The sequence below is a fragment of the Monopterus albus genome, unplaced genomic scaffold, assembly GCF_001952655.1.
Source record: "Monopterus albus unplaced genomic scaffold, M_albus_1.0 scaffold442.1, whole genome shotgun sequence".
Classification (NCBI taxonomy): domain Eukaryota; kingdom Metazoa; phylum Chordata; class Actinopteri; order Synbranchiformes; family Synbranchidae; genus Monopterus; species Monopterus albus.
In genome coordinates this window covers 87,317-106,457 of record NW_018128322.1, presented here as the reverse complement: position 1 = coordinate 106,457, position 19,141 = coordinate 87,317, and the positions used below count along the sequence as shown (strand labels likewise).

Below are 19,141 nucleotides of genomic sequence, written 5' to 3'. Positions count from 1 at the left end.
GTGGATTAGTAACCCCATACGCTAACCACTCTTATAAAGTCCCCATGGCTGCTCGTTTCCCGCCATTTAATGTTTAATCTCAGGTACCTCTAGGTTAGCTTTGCACCCTCATAACTCCAAATACAAAAATAAAAACACAATACAATGACTTGCAAATCCTTTGTGACCCATATTTAATTGAATACACCACAAAGATAAGATATTAAATGTTCAAACTGATAAACTTCATTGTTTTTTGCAAATATTCACTCATTGTGAATTTGATGCCTGCAAACACGTTCCAATAGAGCTGGGACAGGGACAACAAAAAACCGAGAAAGTTGAGGAATGCTCAAAAAACACCAGTTTGGAACATTCCACAGGTGAATAAGTTTATTGGAAACAGGTGAGCGTCATGATTGGATATAAAAGGAGCATCCCTAAAGGCTCAGTCATTCACAAGCAAGGATGGGGGGTGGTTCACCACTTTGTGAACAACTGCCTGAGCAAATAGTCCAACAGTTTAAGAACACTGTTTCTCTAAAAAGTGAAAACTTTAATAGGCAGCCATTATGCATGTATTCTTTAGTTTTCACCATGCTAGAAGTGTTGCTAGTCATTCTGTCATCATGAACCTGGAAAATTAAGATTATTGCTCCAGTTAGAGTAATTAGGAGAAATTAGTCAATCAATCAAAGTGTTTGTCATATGCACAATAATGTTTCCTTGCACTATGAAATTCTCCCTTTGCTGTCCACAGTGAATACCAGACAATTGTGTCACCAGTACCTAAAGTTAAATGCATTATTATGTCTTGACTGTTTGATAATTGATTAAAAAAAAAAATCAGCATAGTGTATTTGAACAACTGAAAAATGGCACCACCAATATTAAGCTTATTTTGGGCCCTGTTTCATGGATCTATCCCTGGTGAAATACCTGGCTGTGCAGAATGGAGCTGAGGAAGCCAGCTTTGTCAATCTGCTTACAAGATCTGCTGATGAAAAGCTCACATTACTCCTTTGTTGTTTTTTTTTTTTTTTATCTTTTCCAAGTAAACAAGGATGTGGGCATTTTTGTGTATGTTGTCGCCCTAAACCCTGTAAATATCTGCTATGTTCCCTATTTTGTAAAGGTAAGTCAGCATATACATACAATTGTCTTGGTAGCTATGGCAGAATATTTTTCTACTGTTGTGTTTTCCCTCTTCTCGGCAGCCAAGGGGTATAGTTTTGTCTTTTTTTTTTTTTTATATACTCATTTATAGAGTGTATTTCTGACATGAAGGCATTCAGTCTCAGACTCTGTAGGGTCACTGTGTTGTACAGGGTGGGTGAAAAGTAACTAGGCATTACAAATTGGCTATAGAACCTGTAGTATCACTGGAGTCGTGATAAAAACGGTCTCTAAATAGATGATAGTAAATAGGGTTTCATATGAAATGAAGAAAAGGTCATTAAAACACCAAATGTATGCAAATGTGTGTGGACTGATGTCCACATACTTTTGGCCATATTGTGTATCTGTTGGATGAAGACAAGCTGATCTCAGCCTTTTTTTTCTACAAATGCTGTGTTGTCTCTTTAATATCATATGAAATCCTATTTACTATCGTCTATTTAGAGACTGTTTTCATCATGACTCCAGTGATACTACAGGTTCTATAGCCAATTTTTAATGTCTAGTTACTTTTCACCCACTCTGTATTTGCTCATTGTTGTGTATTTGTCTCTACAGGGAGGAAAATTCTTTGGTGGACCAGTTTGTCTTTGAAGTTCTTATCATATTTGTCGAAAGTCTGGCTCTTGCACACACAGATGAGCAATCTATAGGTAATAATTCTTCCACCTCAGCTTCATAGGCAGGACATGTCTTCTTGTCATGAAGTGCATAAATAGGTTGATGTGAAATGGATGAATGATGTATACCAGTGTACCTTAGACTTCAGAAACTGCTTTTTGTCTGTGTCCTTGTGTTACATTAATATAAATTATTTTTGTGCTTCATTACAAAAGCAGCACATTGATTCAAGATGCCTGTTTGTAATTTGACTGGCATTTATTATGTATTTATTTCTTCTGCTGAGAAACCAAGGTTCCATTGTTTATAACTGAAGCTCACTTAATTTGAAAATGTAGAAAGATATTCTAGCCACCTTTTCATTCTCAGGTACACTGCAGCAGTGTGGTAGTGCCATTGACCATCTGAAGAGGATCATCACATACAAGGCCCCCGCTCTCAGTCAGCACAATGCTAAGAGACGTGTTCCAAGGTTGGTACGCTGTGGACATAGGTATCAGGAGGATACTTGTAATCTATGTTAGTTTGCATACCTTAGCTCAGTTTCCCTCTCTCTTTGTCCAGGGGCTTTCCACCTGATAAAAAGCTGTGCCTGACCGATGTGGTTTTATGGCTTTTGGAACAATGTGGCCGACCTCAGACTAAATGTCGCCACAAATGCATGGAGCTCTTTTATGAGTTTGTTCCTCTCCTTCCAGGTGACCAATCCTATCAAAGTGCTTCATCTTTCAGACTTGCCCTGAGAAGAAAAAACAATGGATGCAATACGAAAAATACATGAACAATAGTTCTTTTTAAATTCAACACTGCATTGCCTTAATGGATCCATGGCTAAGCTCTCCAGAGAAATAGATGCTGCTGTTCTGACTGAAAGTGTTTTTTATAGACATGTAAATGATTTTTTTTTTCCTGTGTGTGACTGAACTCAGGAAAGAAGTCTCCATCTCAGTGGCTAGATGACATACTGAAGGATGAGGGTATAGTTTATCTGGTCTTGCGGTTCGAAAGCGGAGGTCTTCTCTCCCAGCCCACCCTCAGAGATCTGATGGGCCCTTTCAGTGTCAGAGCCACCCTGCAGTGGATGGACCTCCTGCTGGCTGCCCTCGACTGCTACACCACATTCATCCGCTTACACACAATCAAGCCTCAACACATGCTCTGTGAGTCCTAGTGCAAGGGGTGATGTTTGTACTACCGTTTCTAGCCATAGCATTACATCCATTATACTGAACATGGTGTAGTGGAATCATGATAACATCCAGCCTACTGCTCAGTGTTCTTAATGTTCCCATACTATAGCTGCTGCATCACTTTCTGGCATTCGCTGCTCCGTGAGGCCTGTGCTTATCATCTGTTTAACATCTACCCCTGTATCGTGATTACTGTATCTTCTCCCTTTACTTTAACATGAAAGCTCTTTTGGCATCGAATTGGCTTTGGACTGTTTTCCATAACTGTTTTTTTTCTTTCATTTCCAAGGCTCCAAAGACAAGTCAAGTTTTCTGAAAGCTGTTAATTTCTTTTTAACTGAGCTGGCTACTCGAGACCTAGTAGCAGCAGAGTGCTGCTTCCCTCTCAGAGAAAAGGCTTCTCACTTCAGCCCTAGAGAGGTGGACCAGTACAACTACAGCAAGTGTACCATCATTGTTCGCCTGCTGGAGTTTGCCACAATGATTCTTGTCAAAGGAGAGCAGGAGTTGTGGAAGGTATAACAAAATTAAGACGCTGACATTAGGAAAGTAATGACTTCTTTTTGAACATGGTTTTTGCTCACCTTTTCCTAACTTTATTCACAGGCTCTGGAGCAAGATATTTTTTGCGCAGCTTTTTTTGAGCTGACTGCACTCGTGGTGTGTGAGCCATCCGCTGTAGGTTTCAACGTGGCAGATGTGGAGATAATAAAAAACTTACCAGGGGTATGTGTTCCTCTGCTGAAGGCCCTGCTGACCTCAGTGTACCGTACTCGTCTTGAAAGCAGTTTGCAGACAAAGATCTCACGTAAAAGGTCTGTTAATAATCACTTGGTATTCTCACATAAGCCTCATGCAGCGGCTGCTGGTAAATTTGCTGGTAAATAAAAACCTATTTGTTCTCGTCTTCTGATGCGTTCTGAGTCATGCCAGTTTTTTCTTTCCCTCTACACTTCTTGAATGACCCCGTCAGTGTGGAGGAACTGTGTGCTGTGGACCTCTACCACTCTAGCACTCTGAGCCGCCATGACCAGATGGAGATGGTTCTGTCTTCTTGTAAGCAGATTGACAAAGCTGGCTTCCTCAGCTCCATTCTGCACAGCCAGGTATTTCACCAGGGATAGATCCATGAAACAGGGCCCAAAATAAGCTTAATATTGGTGGTGCCATTTTTCAGTTGTTCAAATACACTATGCTGATTTTTTTTTTTAATCAATTATCAAACAGTCAAGACATAATAATGCATTTAACTTTAGGTACTGGTGACACATTTTGAGTGTAGATCTTATGTGACTTTTCCTTGGAGTGCTTATTATGCATATTTTCTAACATTTGTATTCCCTAAAGGATTCAGGCTACGCCAAGTGCCTTGGGCACCGACTTCTTATGACGGTGTATAAAGGCATAGCACCCGGCGACGACAGGAAGGCACTTCCATCCTTGGACATAAATAGTAGGAGGGTAGCAGATGGCTTACTTCAGCTTGCCTTTTCTCTTAGTCGACAGGTCGGTACTGCTGCTTTTTAGATGGGCTTTATGAAATTGGATAAAATTTTGACTACCCATGGGGACAGATTACCAACGCTTAGTTTGTAAAAATATAGCCTACTTTATTTTTGTTAAATGTAATGGCAGTGTCACAGCAAAGAAAATCTAGACCTGTTTGACTGCTTGCTACCTCCTCTTGTTCTCCTGTTATGATTGTTCTGCAGAGTGAGCTGCTGGTGGACTTGCTGTTGAACACTGTCATGCTTTCTGTGCCGCTATCTGGAAGTCACAGCCACAACTTCCTGAGCTTCTCACATGGCGAGTATTTCTACAGCCTCTTCCAGGTGACCATCAATACTGAGCTGCTGAGAAGCCTTGACATCACAATACCACGTTTCATGGAAGCTTCCTCTAAGAATCCCAGCATGGTAGCCTTTTCACATTTTTAGACAATGACAAAAGAAACAGACTTTGTAGAAGTGCACATGTAGAGGAACATTTTCTTTTTCACCAGGTGAGTGTGTTGCTGAATGGCATGTTGGACCACAGCTTCAGAGAGCGCTCTGTAAGGAACACTCAGGGAAAACAGCTGGTTGATGAGGTGCTAAGAAGGTGGAATAGTCTGCAGTCATGGTGGGAAGGAAAGGCTTGCACTCCAGAAAGCAAAACTGCTACTCTTTTGCTGCTCTCCAAGCTCCTGCAGGTATAATACAGCTGTAGTTAGTACTGCATGTCCCCCAGCAAAACAAAGCCTTCATGTCATTAGCCAGAGACAGTTACTGCCAGGTTATTAAATAAATTCATTTATTATATCTTTGAGTAATAATCATAATTTGTGTCCTGATAAAACAAATAATGCAATTTTTGTTTGTATCACTTCCTGTAATGTCAATTTATTTCCTGAACATTTTTCCCTCTCTCTCATCAGATTGATTCCTCTGTCTGCTCCAGTGTCAACCATGAAGCGTTCCAGTCTGTTTTCTCCACATTCACTATGCTACTCATTGACAAGAATCTGCCGCTGAATCTCAAGGTAATGGGCATGGTACACTGTATGTTTTGGCATGGCATTCATACTAGGTTAGCACATGCTTTTAACCTTTTCCTCTTTGAGCTACTTAGTAAAGTGAATGTTGAGTCTGTGAATGTCTGACACTCTCCTCCGCTCAGAGTCAGGCTCTGTTGGTGTTGCCCTTCTTCACAACCCTCCCAGAGGAGCCGCTGGCCGAGCTGCAGACAGCCCTTGATTCCCTGGTAGCTTCGCACTTTCCCATGCAGTCTGATGAGTTCGCTAAGGGTTCGCTTCACCGCAACAACTACATGGACTGTGTCCGAAAGGTGAAGCCAGTGATACAGCTTTACCACAAGCTTATCATTAGGTTTGCCGCAATGGGAGGAAATCTGTAAAATTGTAAATAAGGATGATAACACAGAGATAAAGGCAGAGTATTTTTGCTTTAATGTTAATCACAGTGCACTCTCAACTTTAGGGAGGTTGTGTAATGGCAGGCATGGACAAAAAAGCTCTTTAATTCAGTGTTGAAAAACAAGTTGATGAAGCATTTGTTCCTTACTTGGGAGGTTGTAATTTTGCACTGTTATACCCCAGTTTTTTTTACTGGACAGATCTGAGTATGGAAGGAGTCCGTCTTTCTTGATTTTAGTGCAGGTTTATTTACACACTCTCTCTCTCTCTCTCTCTCTCTCTCTCTCTCTCTCTCTCGCTCTCTGTGTGTGTGTGTATAAATAAATCACGCATACAACATACACACACGGAGTTCTTCATTTTGTTATGTCCAGCTTCTCGAAGCATGCGGAGCATAAGATGAGAGACGAAGACGTCGGGACTGTCTCCAGCTCCTGATGTTTTTACAGCTGTCTGTGTAAGGGGCTAGCCCAAAACTGATAAATGTATTAGGCTCTGTGTTTCCGGGGGCTTTTTTCCAGGCTCGCTTTTCCAGCAGCTTGTCATATACATGTGTATGTGTGTGTGTGTGTGTGTGTTTATAAATAAATACAAGGATTACAGATCCCAACCCAGGGCTCTCTCCTTTAGACAAGCTGCTGGAGAAGAGAGCAGGGGACAAAGCACCCGGAAAGACCGAGCTTAATACATTTATCAGTTTTGGGCTAACCCCTTACACAGATGAAGTCCGTCCAGCAGTCTCCATCTCTTATCTAGAGCTCCACATGCGTGTAGCAGCTGCGTATTACCTAGTCATAACAAAATGAAGAATTCCATGTGTGTGTATGTTGTATGCGTGATGTGTAACTAAAACATTCATTCAGACATAATTCTTACACAAGATTAAAACAAGAAAACAATTGGTGTCATGGCTTACTGCTAACCTTGAAACAGAGCAGACTAGAGCAGACTTTGAATCTTACTAAACTACATTACTAACACATTGAAGTCTAACACATTGAAGTCTAATAATTATCTGACTAATTTATTAATTTCTAACAGCACCATGACAACAACAACCATTTGTACCTTGTAGTTGCTGGATGCCCTGGAGCTTTCAAAGAGCCCACTCCTGCTTCAGCTGCTGGCAGGAATTCTGTGTCGGGACAGAAAACACATCATGGAGGAACAATTCCAAACCTGTTTCCAAAGAATTGCAAAGCGGTGAGTAAAGCTGTCATCACATGAAAATAAGGCTACACATGAGGTTTGTTTCTTTCTTTATTAAGATTAGGTGTATCCTTTGGGAACTGCTGTGTTGAACATATCGAGGTGTTGTATTTAGATCAGGTATAGTTGTAGATACCCTTTTAGTGTAGATTATCAACAAAATGCTTGTGTCTCAGCTGTTCATGATGTCCAGTGGAAAAAAAACCTCAATGATCAATAAAGTACTCTTACCAATTTCATGAGAGCTGACAGACATGGCAGTCACTCAGGAGAGGGCATAAGAGAGTCATGTAATGTCCCACCTGTCCAATGAGGTGTGAACTGAATGATTTATGACCCCCTAGGCCACACCCCCTTCTGCCTTCGGAGAAGAGAGGAATATGAAATAAAACCGGTTTCTATAGACAAATATTTTTTATAAACACCTTTTAAAATAAAAACACCCATATATCCAATCCGCCTAATATCTGATTAGAGAAATTGGACTGCAGGCCATACCCCCTTCTCAGGTGCAGAAGGGGGTGTGGCTTAGGGGCCATATATCAATCATTTCACACCAGGTTTGACAGGCGTGGCATTATATAACTCTAGCATAGAGAAGTTGCTTTTATTACGGTCCCCTCCTTGTGTCTCTGATTAGGTCAAACGTTGAGCGGCAGCTGAAGCTGCTGTGTACAGTGTATGAAGTGATCAAGCAGGGGGACGTGCCGGTGAACTCCGCGCTGCAGGCCATGACGGAGAGGGTTCTGCTGCCGCTGGCCTCTCACTGCAGCACCAAGGCCCTTAATGACTTCTTTGTGGCAAATGTGTCTGACATTATTGCTTTGCTGCTCAGTCGCTTCACCAAGGTTTGATCCTTAACATTATTCCATAGATGTCACATGAAAGTGTTGGTACCCTGCCACTCAAAAAAGGAAAAACAACGGTTTCAGTGAGGTAATCTAGACATCGGCAGCATTTTCCAGCTCCTCCTGGGGTGCCCAAGATCAGGTTTAATAGGTTAGGTGCCTTCTCCCAGCTGTGAGTTTCAGATCTCTTCATAGGTATTCATCTGGTTTAAGATCAGGACACATAACGAGCCACTTCAGTCACTCACCCACTATGGGCCACTATCCTGTTGGAGGATCCTGTCCATGAGACACTGGACAATGTATCTTCTTTATCAGCACTTCTTAGGGGTTGCACTAATGTTGTTCAGGCCAGTTTAGATGGTCAGCTGTTTTCACAGCTTTTTTTATTGTGTGGCAAAGCAAAGCCATGACAGAAAAGCTTTCAGGTTCAGCCATTTCCAGGAAGAACAGAGTGTGGTGTTCAGTGAGGTGGAAGGGTACTGACACTTTCAGCCCCATCTCTAGGGAATTGTTGTTTTATTTAAACAGTAACCGATTTAAACATGTGTTTAGATGTGAATTCATTACTTTTACTGTGGTGACTATGAAATCATAGATAACTTGTTTCTAATGCTCTCCAAAGACATTTGTGCTGTTAATCAGCTATGTTTAGTCTTGAAATAAGAAGATTATTGTTATTCTGATCAGAGGACTACACTGGAGTTTTAAGGGCCAGTTTCAATTCATGTCAGGCAAGCGAGACAGCATTTGAGATCCAGCTGCTGAAGAAGAACGGCTGCTACAAGCTGATGGAGCTCCTGTATTCTCGGCTTTCCAAAGAGGAGGTATACTCCAAGGAATCCCAGATTAATCAAGCCTACTGTCGTTCAGACAAGACAGAAGGGAATGAGATGTCCAAGATCTTAATAAAGTAGGACTCCCAGACATCATAAAAAGTGACATGATGATAGAAAAGGACCCTACTTTTCCATGAATGAATAAGAACTGTTTTGGTTTCATGATAGGTCATGTTTTGAAGCATTCACTGAGAACATGGCTGGTGAAACTCAGCTCCTTGAACTCAGGAGACGTTATCACTGTGCTGCCTACAACTGTGCCATCGCTGTCATCAGCTGCAGCTTCAGCGAGCCCAAATTCTACCATGGCTTCCTCTTCAGTGAGAAACCAGAGAAGGTACTCCCTCCAGCTTTTCAGTGCCCAGTCCGCATGAATCACCGCAGAGCAATAAGTATCATCCTTCACATTGATGAGTTTCATGTCGTGTCATCTGTGGAATAGAGAACAGAAAAACTTGGGAGGGCTTCAGTGATTGTCTGTTTCTTTTCTTGCCCAGAATCAGTTCATTCTGGAAAATATCATTGATGTTAAAAGGACCTACAGCTTTCCAATTGAAATTGAGGTATGTTGTTTGTGTGTTTAACAATATACTTTGAGGTGTAGTTGTGGTTTTTTATTTTTATTTTTTCTCTAAATCGATGTAGGTTCCACTTGAGAGAAAGAAGAAATACATAATGATCCGAAAAGAAGCGAGCGAGGAGAGTGAAGGTACGCACAACAATGTTTTTCAGCCTTTAGAATTCGGCCGTCTTGGCCAGAGAGCAGTTGAAAATGCTCCCTTTTAAAATAAAATGTGATATGATGGGCCTTACTTAGACTACAGGTGATTACAGAGGTTTGTGCAACTCTAGCAGCACACCCCAACATTTTTAAAAGTTGTTTGCTTGTGTGATTTCTGTCGTGGTTTCCACAGAAGTGCCAGTTTACCTGTCCTCCCAGTCTTACATGGCTGACAGCAGCCTTAGTGAGGAGATGAGTCAGTTTGACTTCTCTACCGGAGTCCAGAGCTTTTCCTTCAGCTCCCAAAACCCAGAAGGGCAAAGACGCCTTGTTGGAAAAAGAGTTAGTGAGGTGCAGTTTTTTACTCTTAACGCTGTGTTGAGCTGGTGTGTTTTTGTGTTCCTGTGATGGCTGAGACATAAGTTATGTTTTATAATCTGGTTTTATTGGTATGTTTCTAAATGTAGGAGACAGAGGAGACAGTTCCCTCCCAAGATGCAATGGTGGATCTGGAGATGGATGAGCTAAACCAGCATGAATGCATGGCAACCTTAACTGCCCTTATTGGACACATGCAGAGGAACAGCATAACTCCCAAAGTTGAACAGGTCACGGTCTTCTTTTTAGATCTTCTTTACAATCTATCAGACTTTACTGTATATGAAAAGCTTTAAGTGACACAGAAAAACACACAATACTTTGGCATTTCATAATTAGATGCAAGTCACTTTAATTTGTTGCTGTTATTATCCATAAATATGACTGTGACACTGAAGGTGTATCACTCAACATGCTCTGGTCTTTAATGAAACAGGGATGTGTGCCTAGTGAACTTCCCCCATGGATGAAATTTCTGCATGGAAAACTGGCAAATCCAGCAACACCTCTGAATATTAGACTCTTCATCTCAAAGCTGATCATCAACACCGAGGAGGTGAGTAATGTTTTGTGTCTATACAAATGTATACAGTTATTGTGTTTGGAAATGAATGAAAACGCTGTTGTCTTTCCAGGTTTTTCGACTCTATGCCAAGCACTGGCTGGGACCGCTGCTGCAGCTCGTTGTCTCTGCAAACAACGGAGGAGAGGGCATTCATTTTATGGTGGTGGAGGTTGTGGTCACAGTGCTCTCTTGGACAAGCCTGGCCAGCCCTAAGGTTGCTTCTTTTTCTGGTTTAAAATGAAAAACTATGTGGCTCATTACCACCTTTATTCATGACCTCTGCTCAGCTTCGACATATGGCCTCAAATCACCTGTGATTGAAAGTTGTCATAGAACAGACGCACATTTAAGGGTGTTATAAATGTCCTTTAGCCAGTCTTACAATGTATTCGCATGTAAAGTTAGTAGTAGTATCTAGTGGACTATTGTCAGTAACAGCATTTTGTGTCTCAGGGTAACCCCAGAGATGAAGTACTCGCCAACCGGCTGTTTGAGTTCCTGATAAAGAACAGCTTCCACCACAAGAGGGCTGTTTTTCGACACAACCTGGAGATCATTCGCACTCTGGTAGAGTGTTGGAAGGACTGTCTGCATGTGCCTTTCAGGTAGCACAGACTCCACTCTCACTGAACAGCTGATGTGCATTTAGCTCTAAAATTAGTTCAGCACAGGACACAGTACTGCAGTGGTGAGGAGGAGTCAAGTCGGTGCTCCTCCTTTTACTCAGTTGTCTTTGGAGCTGTTCATATGAATATTAGTGGCCTGCCATTGTGTAGTCCTGTGAATCACTAATCTGCAGAAAATAAAACTTGTACATCTTTGCAGGTCTATACAGTAGATGCACTGTTCCCTGGCTGCTGTGTGGCCCATTGCTTAGTCCAGCAAAGCAGCATCAAAAATGTCCTTGAAAAGTCACTGATATAACACAGCTGTTTATACAGTATATTCTTTATATGCAAGAGTTTTTAAAAATGCATGGTTAAAAATGATTTCACCATCATTAAAATGAGTATAACCAGCTTTATGATAAGCTACTATTAATTTTCAAGTTTGTCTCATTAATATGAATCAAATTCTACCTGAAAGTTAAAAACCTGATAAAGTTTGTGAAACTCGAGTGTCATGAGCCGCGAGGATCCAGACACAGGTATAAATGTCGTCTTGTAAACTGAGTTTTATGAAAAGATGACTTCAGTTGACTAGTGAACAAATTTAGTATAATTTGAAGTTGGCAACGGTTCAGAAGTGAAGAAACTTCTCAAATGAGAAGTGACACATGTTTAGAAACCTGAAGCAAGTCCAGATTCCAGCTTTAGCATTTGGGATTCAGCTCTGATTGTGTCCTGATCCACTGTAAAAAGAAAGGGAAATGCAAAACAAGTGCTGTTTATAACTGTTTTTTAATGTCTCCGCCCCAGCGATAGGCATGGCTGGAGGCTTTATGGCTTCAGGTCATCTGTCCTGCCTGTTCTTGTGAATGTGAAATGCCATGAACACCCTGAGGGAGTTTTTTCAAATTTGGCACAAGTCTCCACTCGGACACAAGGATGCAGTGATTAGATTGTAGTTGAAGGTCACTGGCCTCGCGTCTGTCAAATTCATGGATTTGACTGTTCGGCAGAGACATACAACCGCCATGCCACGATTGTAGTTGAGTTTTGGGTGATTTTGCAAATGGCATTTCAGCCTCCACATTTTAGTGTTTCTGACGATGGGGAACATTAGAAAATTATGATGATTATACATTTGCTAGCGTACTAGATCTTATATATTCTCAACTAAACAGAGTGGAATTGATCTGGCCCTTGGCCTTCTCTCTGTTCTTGCCCTTGTAGTCTTGTATATGAGCAGTTCTGTGGCACTGACCCAAACAGCAAAGACAATTCTGTTGGACTTCAGCTCCTGGGAATCATCCTGGTCAACAGCCTCCCCGCGTATGAAGCCTCATGTGGAATCGAATATGAGAGGTAAAATGCAAAGTGTAGCCAAATGTCAATACTGATTCACCTGATGGCTTTTTTTGGAAAAATCTAATTTAACTTACTCACACAAATGTAAGTAAGTGTGTTTTTGAAGCTGCATGTTCAGGTAGGAAGTAAACAGCCAGTAAGAGAAATATGGAGCAGTATATTCAGTTTATAGTTGTTATTTTTTGTTTTGTTTTTTTAAACATTGTAGCTGACTTGCTGCTATCTTGCTAAATCTTTTAAATCAATTCTGTGTGGTGGTTTTTACAGGTACATCCAGGCTCTCACTAACAACCTGTCCTTTGTGAGGTATAAAGATGTCTACTCAGCTGCTGCTGAGATTGTCGGCCTCGTCCTGAAGAATATGACTGACGCGGGAAAGGTATGGTCCTTCTCTCAGCTTTTTTGTGTTTGTGGAAAAAAATCACATGGAAAATAAACATTTTCACAAGATAATACTTGGATAAATTCATTATCTCCCTCCCTCCCCTCCCTCACTGCCTCATGCAGACACACTGCCACATTTTACAGAGATATCAGTGCTCCGTATGTGCAACAGATCCAACAGTGGTGGCGAGAGTAACTAGTCAAACAGTTGTTGGAAAAGGTGAACACAAAAGCAGACTTGCATAAATGCGATGTCTCCACTCTCCCCATGGTCCTCTTCACCCGCTACGCCCACACACTGCTAATCATGCTGACTAGCGAATTGATGAGAGCAAAAAACAACACCCAGACCTTCATTTTATGTAGTTAAGAGCAGAGTCTGATTAGCTGTATGAACATGAGTTGAGTCCTTGTAGATGTGGAGGCTGAGACCAGCAGCTCCTCTGCAGCAGTGCATGTATGAAGCCAGCAGACAGGACAGGATGAAACCACAGACAGAAGCCAATTTAAAGTAAGAACATGTACCTTCATTAAAGTAAACATTTAAATAGCTGACTGTGATATGTGCTCCCAAAACTGTGAAAATGATGTCGTCCTAACGGAGGGTTGCGCTCCTGCAGTGCTATAAACCACTGTACAGATGCTGTGCAGTAGACTACAGACCTTTAGTGAGTTGCAGTTACCTTCAATGGGAATGATTTTGTTTTCAAGTCTGCACAGCCTCCTGTTATATTTTATTTAATCACAATCAGAAGATAAATCTCGTGATAATAAAAATGGTCTCAAGTTTTTTAGTTCCAAAGAGGAACTGAGGAACATTAATTTAACCCTGGGGGGTGAAATCTGGGATTGTGTCTCATCGGTTTAGATAAAGAATCGAAGGAAATGTTCACTGCAGTCATATTTTGCTTCTGGGCCGTTTGTGGAGTCGACTGCTGCACTATGATAAGTCATATTTTGAGTCTGTGGGTGTGAAGGCCTCAGTCCTAGCCTTTACCATCTGAGGGCCTAAACCACCAGCCGCAATGGACTTGGGTGGGTGATTTCTCTATAACTTAACCTACACATGTGGGTTAAGTTATAGGTAAATATTGTTTAATATTGGACATACACAATTGATCAATAAGCATGCACGTTTGATTAATTTTGTATTGTTAATATGTACAAATTTTTTTTGGGTTACCGTGTTTCGTGGTCCATGGATGAGGGGTGGTTCAGCTGAAAGACTGGACTGAGGAAGCAGCACGTTTAAATACCTCCCACTAGGCCTGGATTGCACCAAGTGCCCAATACAAGGAAGGGGGGAGTTTGGGAGAAATTTGTTTATTTGTTGGTAGTTTATGTTAGAACTTTATTTGTCAAGTTATGTTAATTTCTTCACATTTAAAGCAAATATTTAGTTGCGAGCAGACTGTTTTAGTGTTTATTAGTTGATTATTTTGATAGTGTCTTTGGTCTACCCCTTGTTTGTGCTATTGGTTTGGCCAGCCAATATATATGTTCCCCCTGTGTGTGTCACTGGTTAGGTCAGTTGGTTTCCAGGGGTGGCCAATTCCAGTCCTTGAGAGCCACTGTCCTGCTTATTTTCTAGCTATCCCTGCCTGACCTGCTGCTGATTACCTGGCTCATGTGTGTTCAGCCAGTCAGAAGCTGGAAGATACCATCTTAGATGAAAGTGGAGTGAGGAAAGATAAAGTGAATGGGTATCTTCCAGCTTCTGACTGACTGAACACGCCTGAGCCAGGTGATCAGCAGCAGGTCAGGCAGGGATAGTTGGAAAACAAGCAGGACAGCGGCCCTCGAGGACTGGAATTGGCCACCCCTGTTTCAGTTTGCTGTATTTTGAGTTTCCTTATCTTTTGTTGACCTCTTTTAGGGCCCAATTTATCTGATGTTAATGTTTGTATTTTTCCTTACTTTTGGGTTAATAAAAAGCCCATTGTTTTGAACTTTGAAAGCTGTGTCTTTTGCCTTACTGCTTGGTCCCTGACAGTGGGCATGTTTTCAGATGATATCAGAAAAATATTTGGCACACTCTACTTTGACACATTGTTATTGTTTAGTATTTTGCCAGACAGTAGCTCAGATGCTGGTCGGACACCTGGAGTTTCTTTTTTCCAATTATACAGGGTAATTCAAAAAGAATGAACCGATTTCATTACGCAATATTTTATTAAGAAAAAGTAATGCAAAACTCCAGCCAAGTCACAAGTATTCTACTCATAATCAACTTTTATTTCTTGTCTTACAGGTGTTCAATGTGGCCACCACCTGCAGCACGGGCAACATCAGTGCGATAAGAGAATTTCCTCTCAGGCGCGTATTAGCATATCACGATCTACCGAGTTGATCGCTGTTGTTATTCGATATTTAAGTCAGCCATTCAAAACTTAAATAACTCCTCTTTCAAATGGTCACTGACTCATTCCATGACAATGCTTGAGAACTGAAGCAATGTGTAATGAAATCGGTTCATTCCTTTTGAATAACCCTGTATTATCCTGTCCTGCACCAATAGTGGCATTAAACCAAAGCTGAACTTTGATTTTAGGTTTCTATCTTTGTGAGGGGCCGCTGTGTCAAAAGTATTGGTGCCAGTGGGACTGAATGCTTTGACCAGCAGGGGGAGCTTCATCTGTACAAAAGTCAGGACCCACTGGGTTTGATGGACACATCAGTTAATCACGTTAAAATTGCTCATAGTCTATCAAGATCAGATTTATGAGCCGTAAAATACGAGAAGTCAGACAATTGATTAAAAACCTTGTTGTATCTGTGTATAAGTTCACAAATCACTAGAGTTGATGGTTCAAATATTACACAGCAGTGACACAACTTGTATCGTGTCAGTGAACACAGGTTTACAAGTAAAAAGATCACAGTGAGGCCCTCACCAAGTCCTGTGAGCTGTGGAGGACATACTTCATAAAAGCTGTTCCATCTAGTTTATAGGTTAAAGTAACTCATTTAAACTGTAGTAATCTGACATTTTAGTCAGGGGCTGCTCCCTGAGGACTGTGCCAGGTTCCTTGCCCGTTTATGTCCCTCACAACCTTGTTTCATTGTTCACTCTTGTCTCAGCAGCATCAAGATCTTCTCAGTCTTGCTGAAAGCAAGATAACAAATCTAAAGAAAAAAGACCTGGATGACAAGTTCATTATTTGCTTGAACAAAGTGTCAAAGCACTATCCTCCATTTATGGACCGGTGAGTTTGTTTTTCCCTGCAGAGGTCTTTTAGTCATTTGATGTAAATTGCTTTTGACCCTACCAGAGGGTTAAACCTGTCCAGTTTGAGTCTAGTCATTGACTGATCTACTCAGCTAACTGCTTGATGTTTCTTCAAATGTTCAGGTTTGTCAACTACGTGTTCTCCCTCCTGCCGAAGTTGCATGGCATCTTAAAGACTCACTGTTTGGAGTGCGTGCTGAGTCGGGCCGATGTCATCCCAGACATCTTTCTGCATTTGAAGACCACAGGCTTTATCCAGTTGCTGGGCCACAGGTGCCTCTACCTTTATTCTTCTCAGTGGATGGTTTTTATTGTTATTGTTTGTCTTTAGTCTATACAATATACAGTTATGGCAGGAAATCTGTTGACTTGATCGACTCACAAGGTTGAGATTGTAAGCTTGTGTGGTAAGTGTAGGGGGCATCGGAACATGGCCGCCCACAGGAAGAAGACTTTTGTTTACCATGTTACCACGAGCATTTGCTAATATTCACCCTTGACTTTGGGCCACAGTTACAAATTGTGGGCTGAAAGCTTGAACAAGCCTCCAAACATGGCTGTATAGCACACACCTACAGTGGGGCAAATAAGTATTTGATACACCGCCGATTTTTCAAGTTTTCCCACTTAACAAAGAATGGACAGATCTGTAATTTTTATTGTAGGTACACCTCAACTGTGAGAGACAGAATCAACAAAAAATTCCAGAAAATCACATTGTTAGATTTTTAAATCATTTATTTCCATTTTATTGCATGAAATAAGTATTTGATACAATAGTAAAATAGAACTTAATATTTGGTACCGGAACCCTTGTTTACAATTACAGAGGTGAGACGTTTCCTGTAGTTCTTGACCAAGTTTGCACACACTGCAGCAGGGATTTTGGCCCACTCCTCCATACAGGTCTTCTCCAGATCTTTCAGGTTTTGGGGCTGTTACTGGGCAACACGGAGTTTCAGCTCCCTCCATAGATTCTCTATTGGGTTGAGGTCTGGAGACTGGCTAGCCACTCCAGGACCTTGAAATACTTCTTACGGAGCCACTCCTTAGTTGTTGCCCTGGCTGTGTGTTTGGGGTCATTGTCATGCTGGAAGACCCAGCCACGACCCATCTTCAGTGCTCTTACTGAGGGAAGGAGGTTGTTGCCCAAAATCTCACGATACATGACCCCATCCATCCTCTCCTCAATACGATGCAGTCGTCCTGTCCCCTTTGCAGAAAAGCACCCCCAAAGCATGATGTTTCCACCCCTATGCTTCATGGTTGGGATGTGTTCTTGGGATCCCCGTGTAGTTCTAGGGTGATCCCTCACCTTTCTCAGGACCATTGATACTCCACGAGGCGAGATCTTGCATGGACCCCCAGTCCGAGGGAGATTGACAGTCATCTTCAATTTCTTCCATTGTCTAATAATTGCGCCAACAGTTGTTGCCTTCTCACCAAGCTGTTTGCCTGTTGTCCTGTAGCCCATACCAGCCTTGTGCAGGTCTTCAATTTTGTCCCTAGTGTCCTTAGACAGCTCTTTGGTCTTGCCCATAGTGGAGAAGTTGGAGTCTGATAGATTGAGTGTGTGGACAGGTGTCTTTTATACAGGTAACGAGTTCAAACAGGTGCAATTAATACAGGCAATGAGTGGAGGATAGGAGGGCTTCTTAAAGACAAACTAACAGGTCTGTGAGAGCCAGAATTCTTGCTGGTTGGTAGGTGATCAAATACTTATTTCATGCAATAAAATGGAAATAAATTATTTAAAAATCTAACAATGTGATTTTCTGGAATTTTTTTGTAGATTCTGTCTCTCACAGTTGAAGCGTACCTACGATGAAAATTACAGATCTGTCCATTCTTTGTAAGTGGGAAAACTTGAAAAGTCAGCAGTGTATCAAATACTTATTTGCCCCACTGTATGTGACCCCCGACCAATAACCCTAACCCCTGTGTCGGGGCTGCATTTTAACACAGTCTGCCTACTTAGAAAATAATTCTGTGGTTTTTTTTTATTGCCACTTAGTGCCATATAAAACAAATGATCTGTCTGCCTCTCAAATTAAATACAAACTATTTGTGAAGAGCAAACCCTGAAAATCAAGAGGTTTGGCACTGAGGGTGTTCTCCCTTCAGTAGGTAAAAACGACTGTTTCTTTGTGGCGTTTCTTGTCTTCTGCACATCGCTGTGCTGTGCACTCAGGGACGAAGCCAGGCAGAGGGTGTGTCTGGATCTCATTCACAAGATTCTTAGCCGTCTGAGTCCACCTGAGCTTCAGGAGCTTGTGGGAGCCATAACGGCCTTTGTCTCCCATCCTTCGCCGGTGTGCAGAGAGAGGATGTATGACATCCTTATGTGGATCCAGGACAACTACAGGTATTATGAGCCTTACTGAATTTTGTTTCTTTTGGTTTTTGCATGATGTGACAAAGTGTAGCAGTGTAAATTAGCTTTCAATAAAATGATCTGACCCAGTGGGTGAGTGTATATTATAAACAATCTACAAACATATGGAGCAAATTAAATTCCATGTAGGAAGACTAGCAAATGGTAGAAATGGTGGATTGGTAGTTCCACTGCTTCTTATGGTCCCTGGACAGTGTTATTCATGTGCAGTGATGGGCCTAATGATAAAACTACACTTTAATGATAGGCTGAATTTTTCTTGTTTTGTTCTTAGTGACACAGAGACCATGGAAGACGACACCTCAGTAGAGATTTTGAACACAACTAAGGAAACGCTGCTACAGGGACTTTCTGAAGAAAACCAGGGTCTTCAGTAAGTATTGCTGTCTTCATGATATTCTTTGTTACATTGTGCAGAGCAATGTAATCGCAACAGTTCACAGTACAATATTCAAATTGAAAAGACCATCAACTTTATCTTTTCAGGCTTTATGTTCAGAACTTCTGGAGCCAAGAGAGACGTCTTCCTACTGCAACCCTTGACCGCCTGCTGGCAGTGCTTCGTTCACTGTACTCCTGTCAAATAGAAAGGAGTTTCTTAAGCTTGGCTACCAATCTGATGCTGGAAATGACCAGTCAGAGTCCTGACTTCACACGAAACATGTTTGAGTATCCTCTGTCAGAGTGTACCTTCCAGGTCAGTGCACTGTAGATCAGCAG

General features: G+C 41.6%; 1 protein-coding gene across 1 annotated transcript in view; it reads left to right on the top strand.

The window, feature by feature from the left end:
• The window catches only part of prkdc (protein kinase, DNA-activated, catalytic subunit), a 139,607-nt gene that overhangs the window by 49,222 nt on the left and 71,244 nt on the right, over nucleotides 1-19,141 (top strand). The window contains exons 28-57 of the mRNA XM_020587171.1: nucleotides 1,717-1,811; nucleotides 2,149-2,251; nucleotides 2,344-2,477; nucleotides 2,709-2,939; nucleotides 3,259-3,485; nucleotides 3,576-3,784; nucleotides 3,943-4,075; nucleotides 4,317-4,475; nucleotides 4,682-4,885; nucleotides 4,972-5,160; nucleotides 5,386-5,490; nucleotides 5,628-5,795; nucleotides 6,959-7,086; nucleotides 7,733-7,940; nucleotides 8,675-8,853; nucleotides 8,948-9,116; nucleotides 9,277-9,342; nucleotides 9,425-9,488; nucleotides 9,694-9,851; nucleotides 9,968-10,108; nucleotides 10,315-10,434; nucleotides 10,514-10,657; nucleotides 10,897-11,048; nucleotides 12,279-12,410; nucleotides 12,681-12,792; nucleotides 15,879-16,003; nucleotides 16,150-16,299; nucleotides 18,218-18,391; nucleotides 18,696-18,794; nucleotides 18,908-19,118. Coding sequence (XP_020442827.1) covers nucleotides 1,717-1,811; nucleotides 2,149-2,251; nucleotides 2,344-2,477; nucleotides 2,709-2,939; nucleotides 3,259-3,485; nucleotides 3,576-3,784; nucleotides 3,943-4,075; nucleotides 4,317-4,475; nucleotides 4,682-4,885; nucleotides 4,972-5,160; nucleotides 5,386-5,490; nucleotides 5,628-5,795; nucleotides 6,959-7,086; nucleotides 7,733-7,940; nucleotides 8,675-8,853; nucleotides 8,948-9,116; nucleotides 9,277-9,342; nucleotides 9,425-9,488; nucleotides 9,694-9,851; nucleotides 9,968-10,108; nucleotides 10,315-10,434; nucleotides 10,514-10,657; nucleotides 10,897-11,048; nucleotides 12,279-12,410; nucleotides 12,681-12,792; nucleotides 15,879-16,003; nucleotides 16,150-16,299; nucleotides 18,218-18,391; nucleotides 18,696-18,794; nucleotides 18,908-19,118 — 4,489 coding nt within the window. The remainder of the gene's footprint in view (nucleotides 1-1,716; nucleotides 1,812-2,148; nucleotides 2,252-2,343; nucleotides 2,478-2,708; nucleotides 2,940-3,258; nucleotides 3,486-3,575; nucleotides 3,785-3,942; nucleotides 4,076-4,316; nucleotides 4,476-4,681; nucleotides 4,886-4,971; nucleotides 5,161-5,385; nucleotides 5,491-5,627; nucleotides 5,796-6,958; nucleotides 7,087-7,732; nucleotides 7,941-8,674; nucleotides 8,854-8,947; nucleotides 9,117-9,276; nucleotides 9,343-9,424; nucleotides 9,489-9,693; nucleotides 9,852-9,967; nucleotides 10,109-10,314; nucleotides 10,435-10,513; nucleotides 10,658-10,896; nucleotides 11,049-12,278; nucleotides 12,411-12,680; nucleotides 12,793-15,878; nucleotides 16,004-16,149; nucleotides 16,300-18,217; nucleotides 18,392-18,695; nucleotides 18,795-18,907; nucleotides 19,119-19,141) is intronic.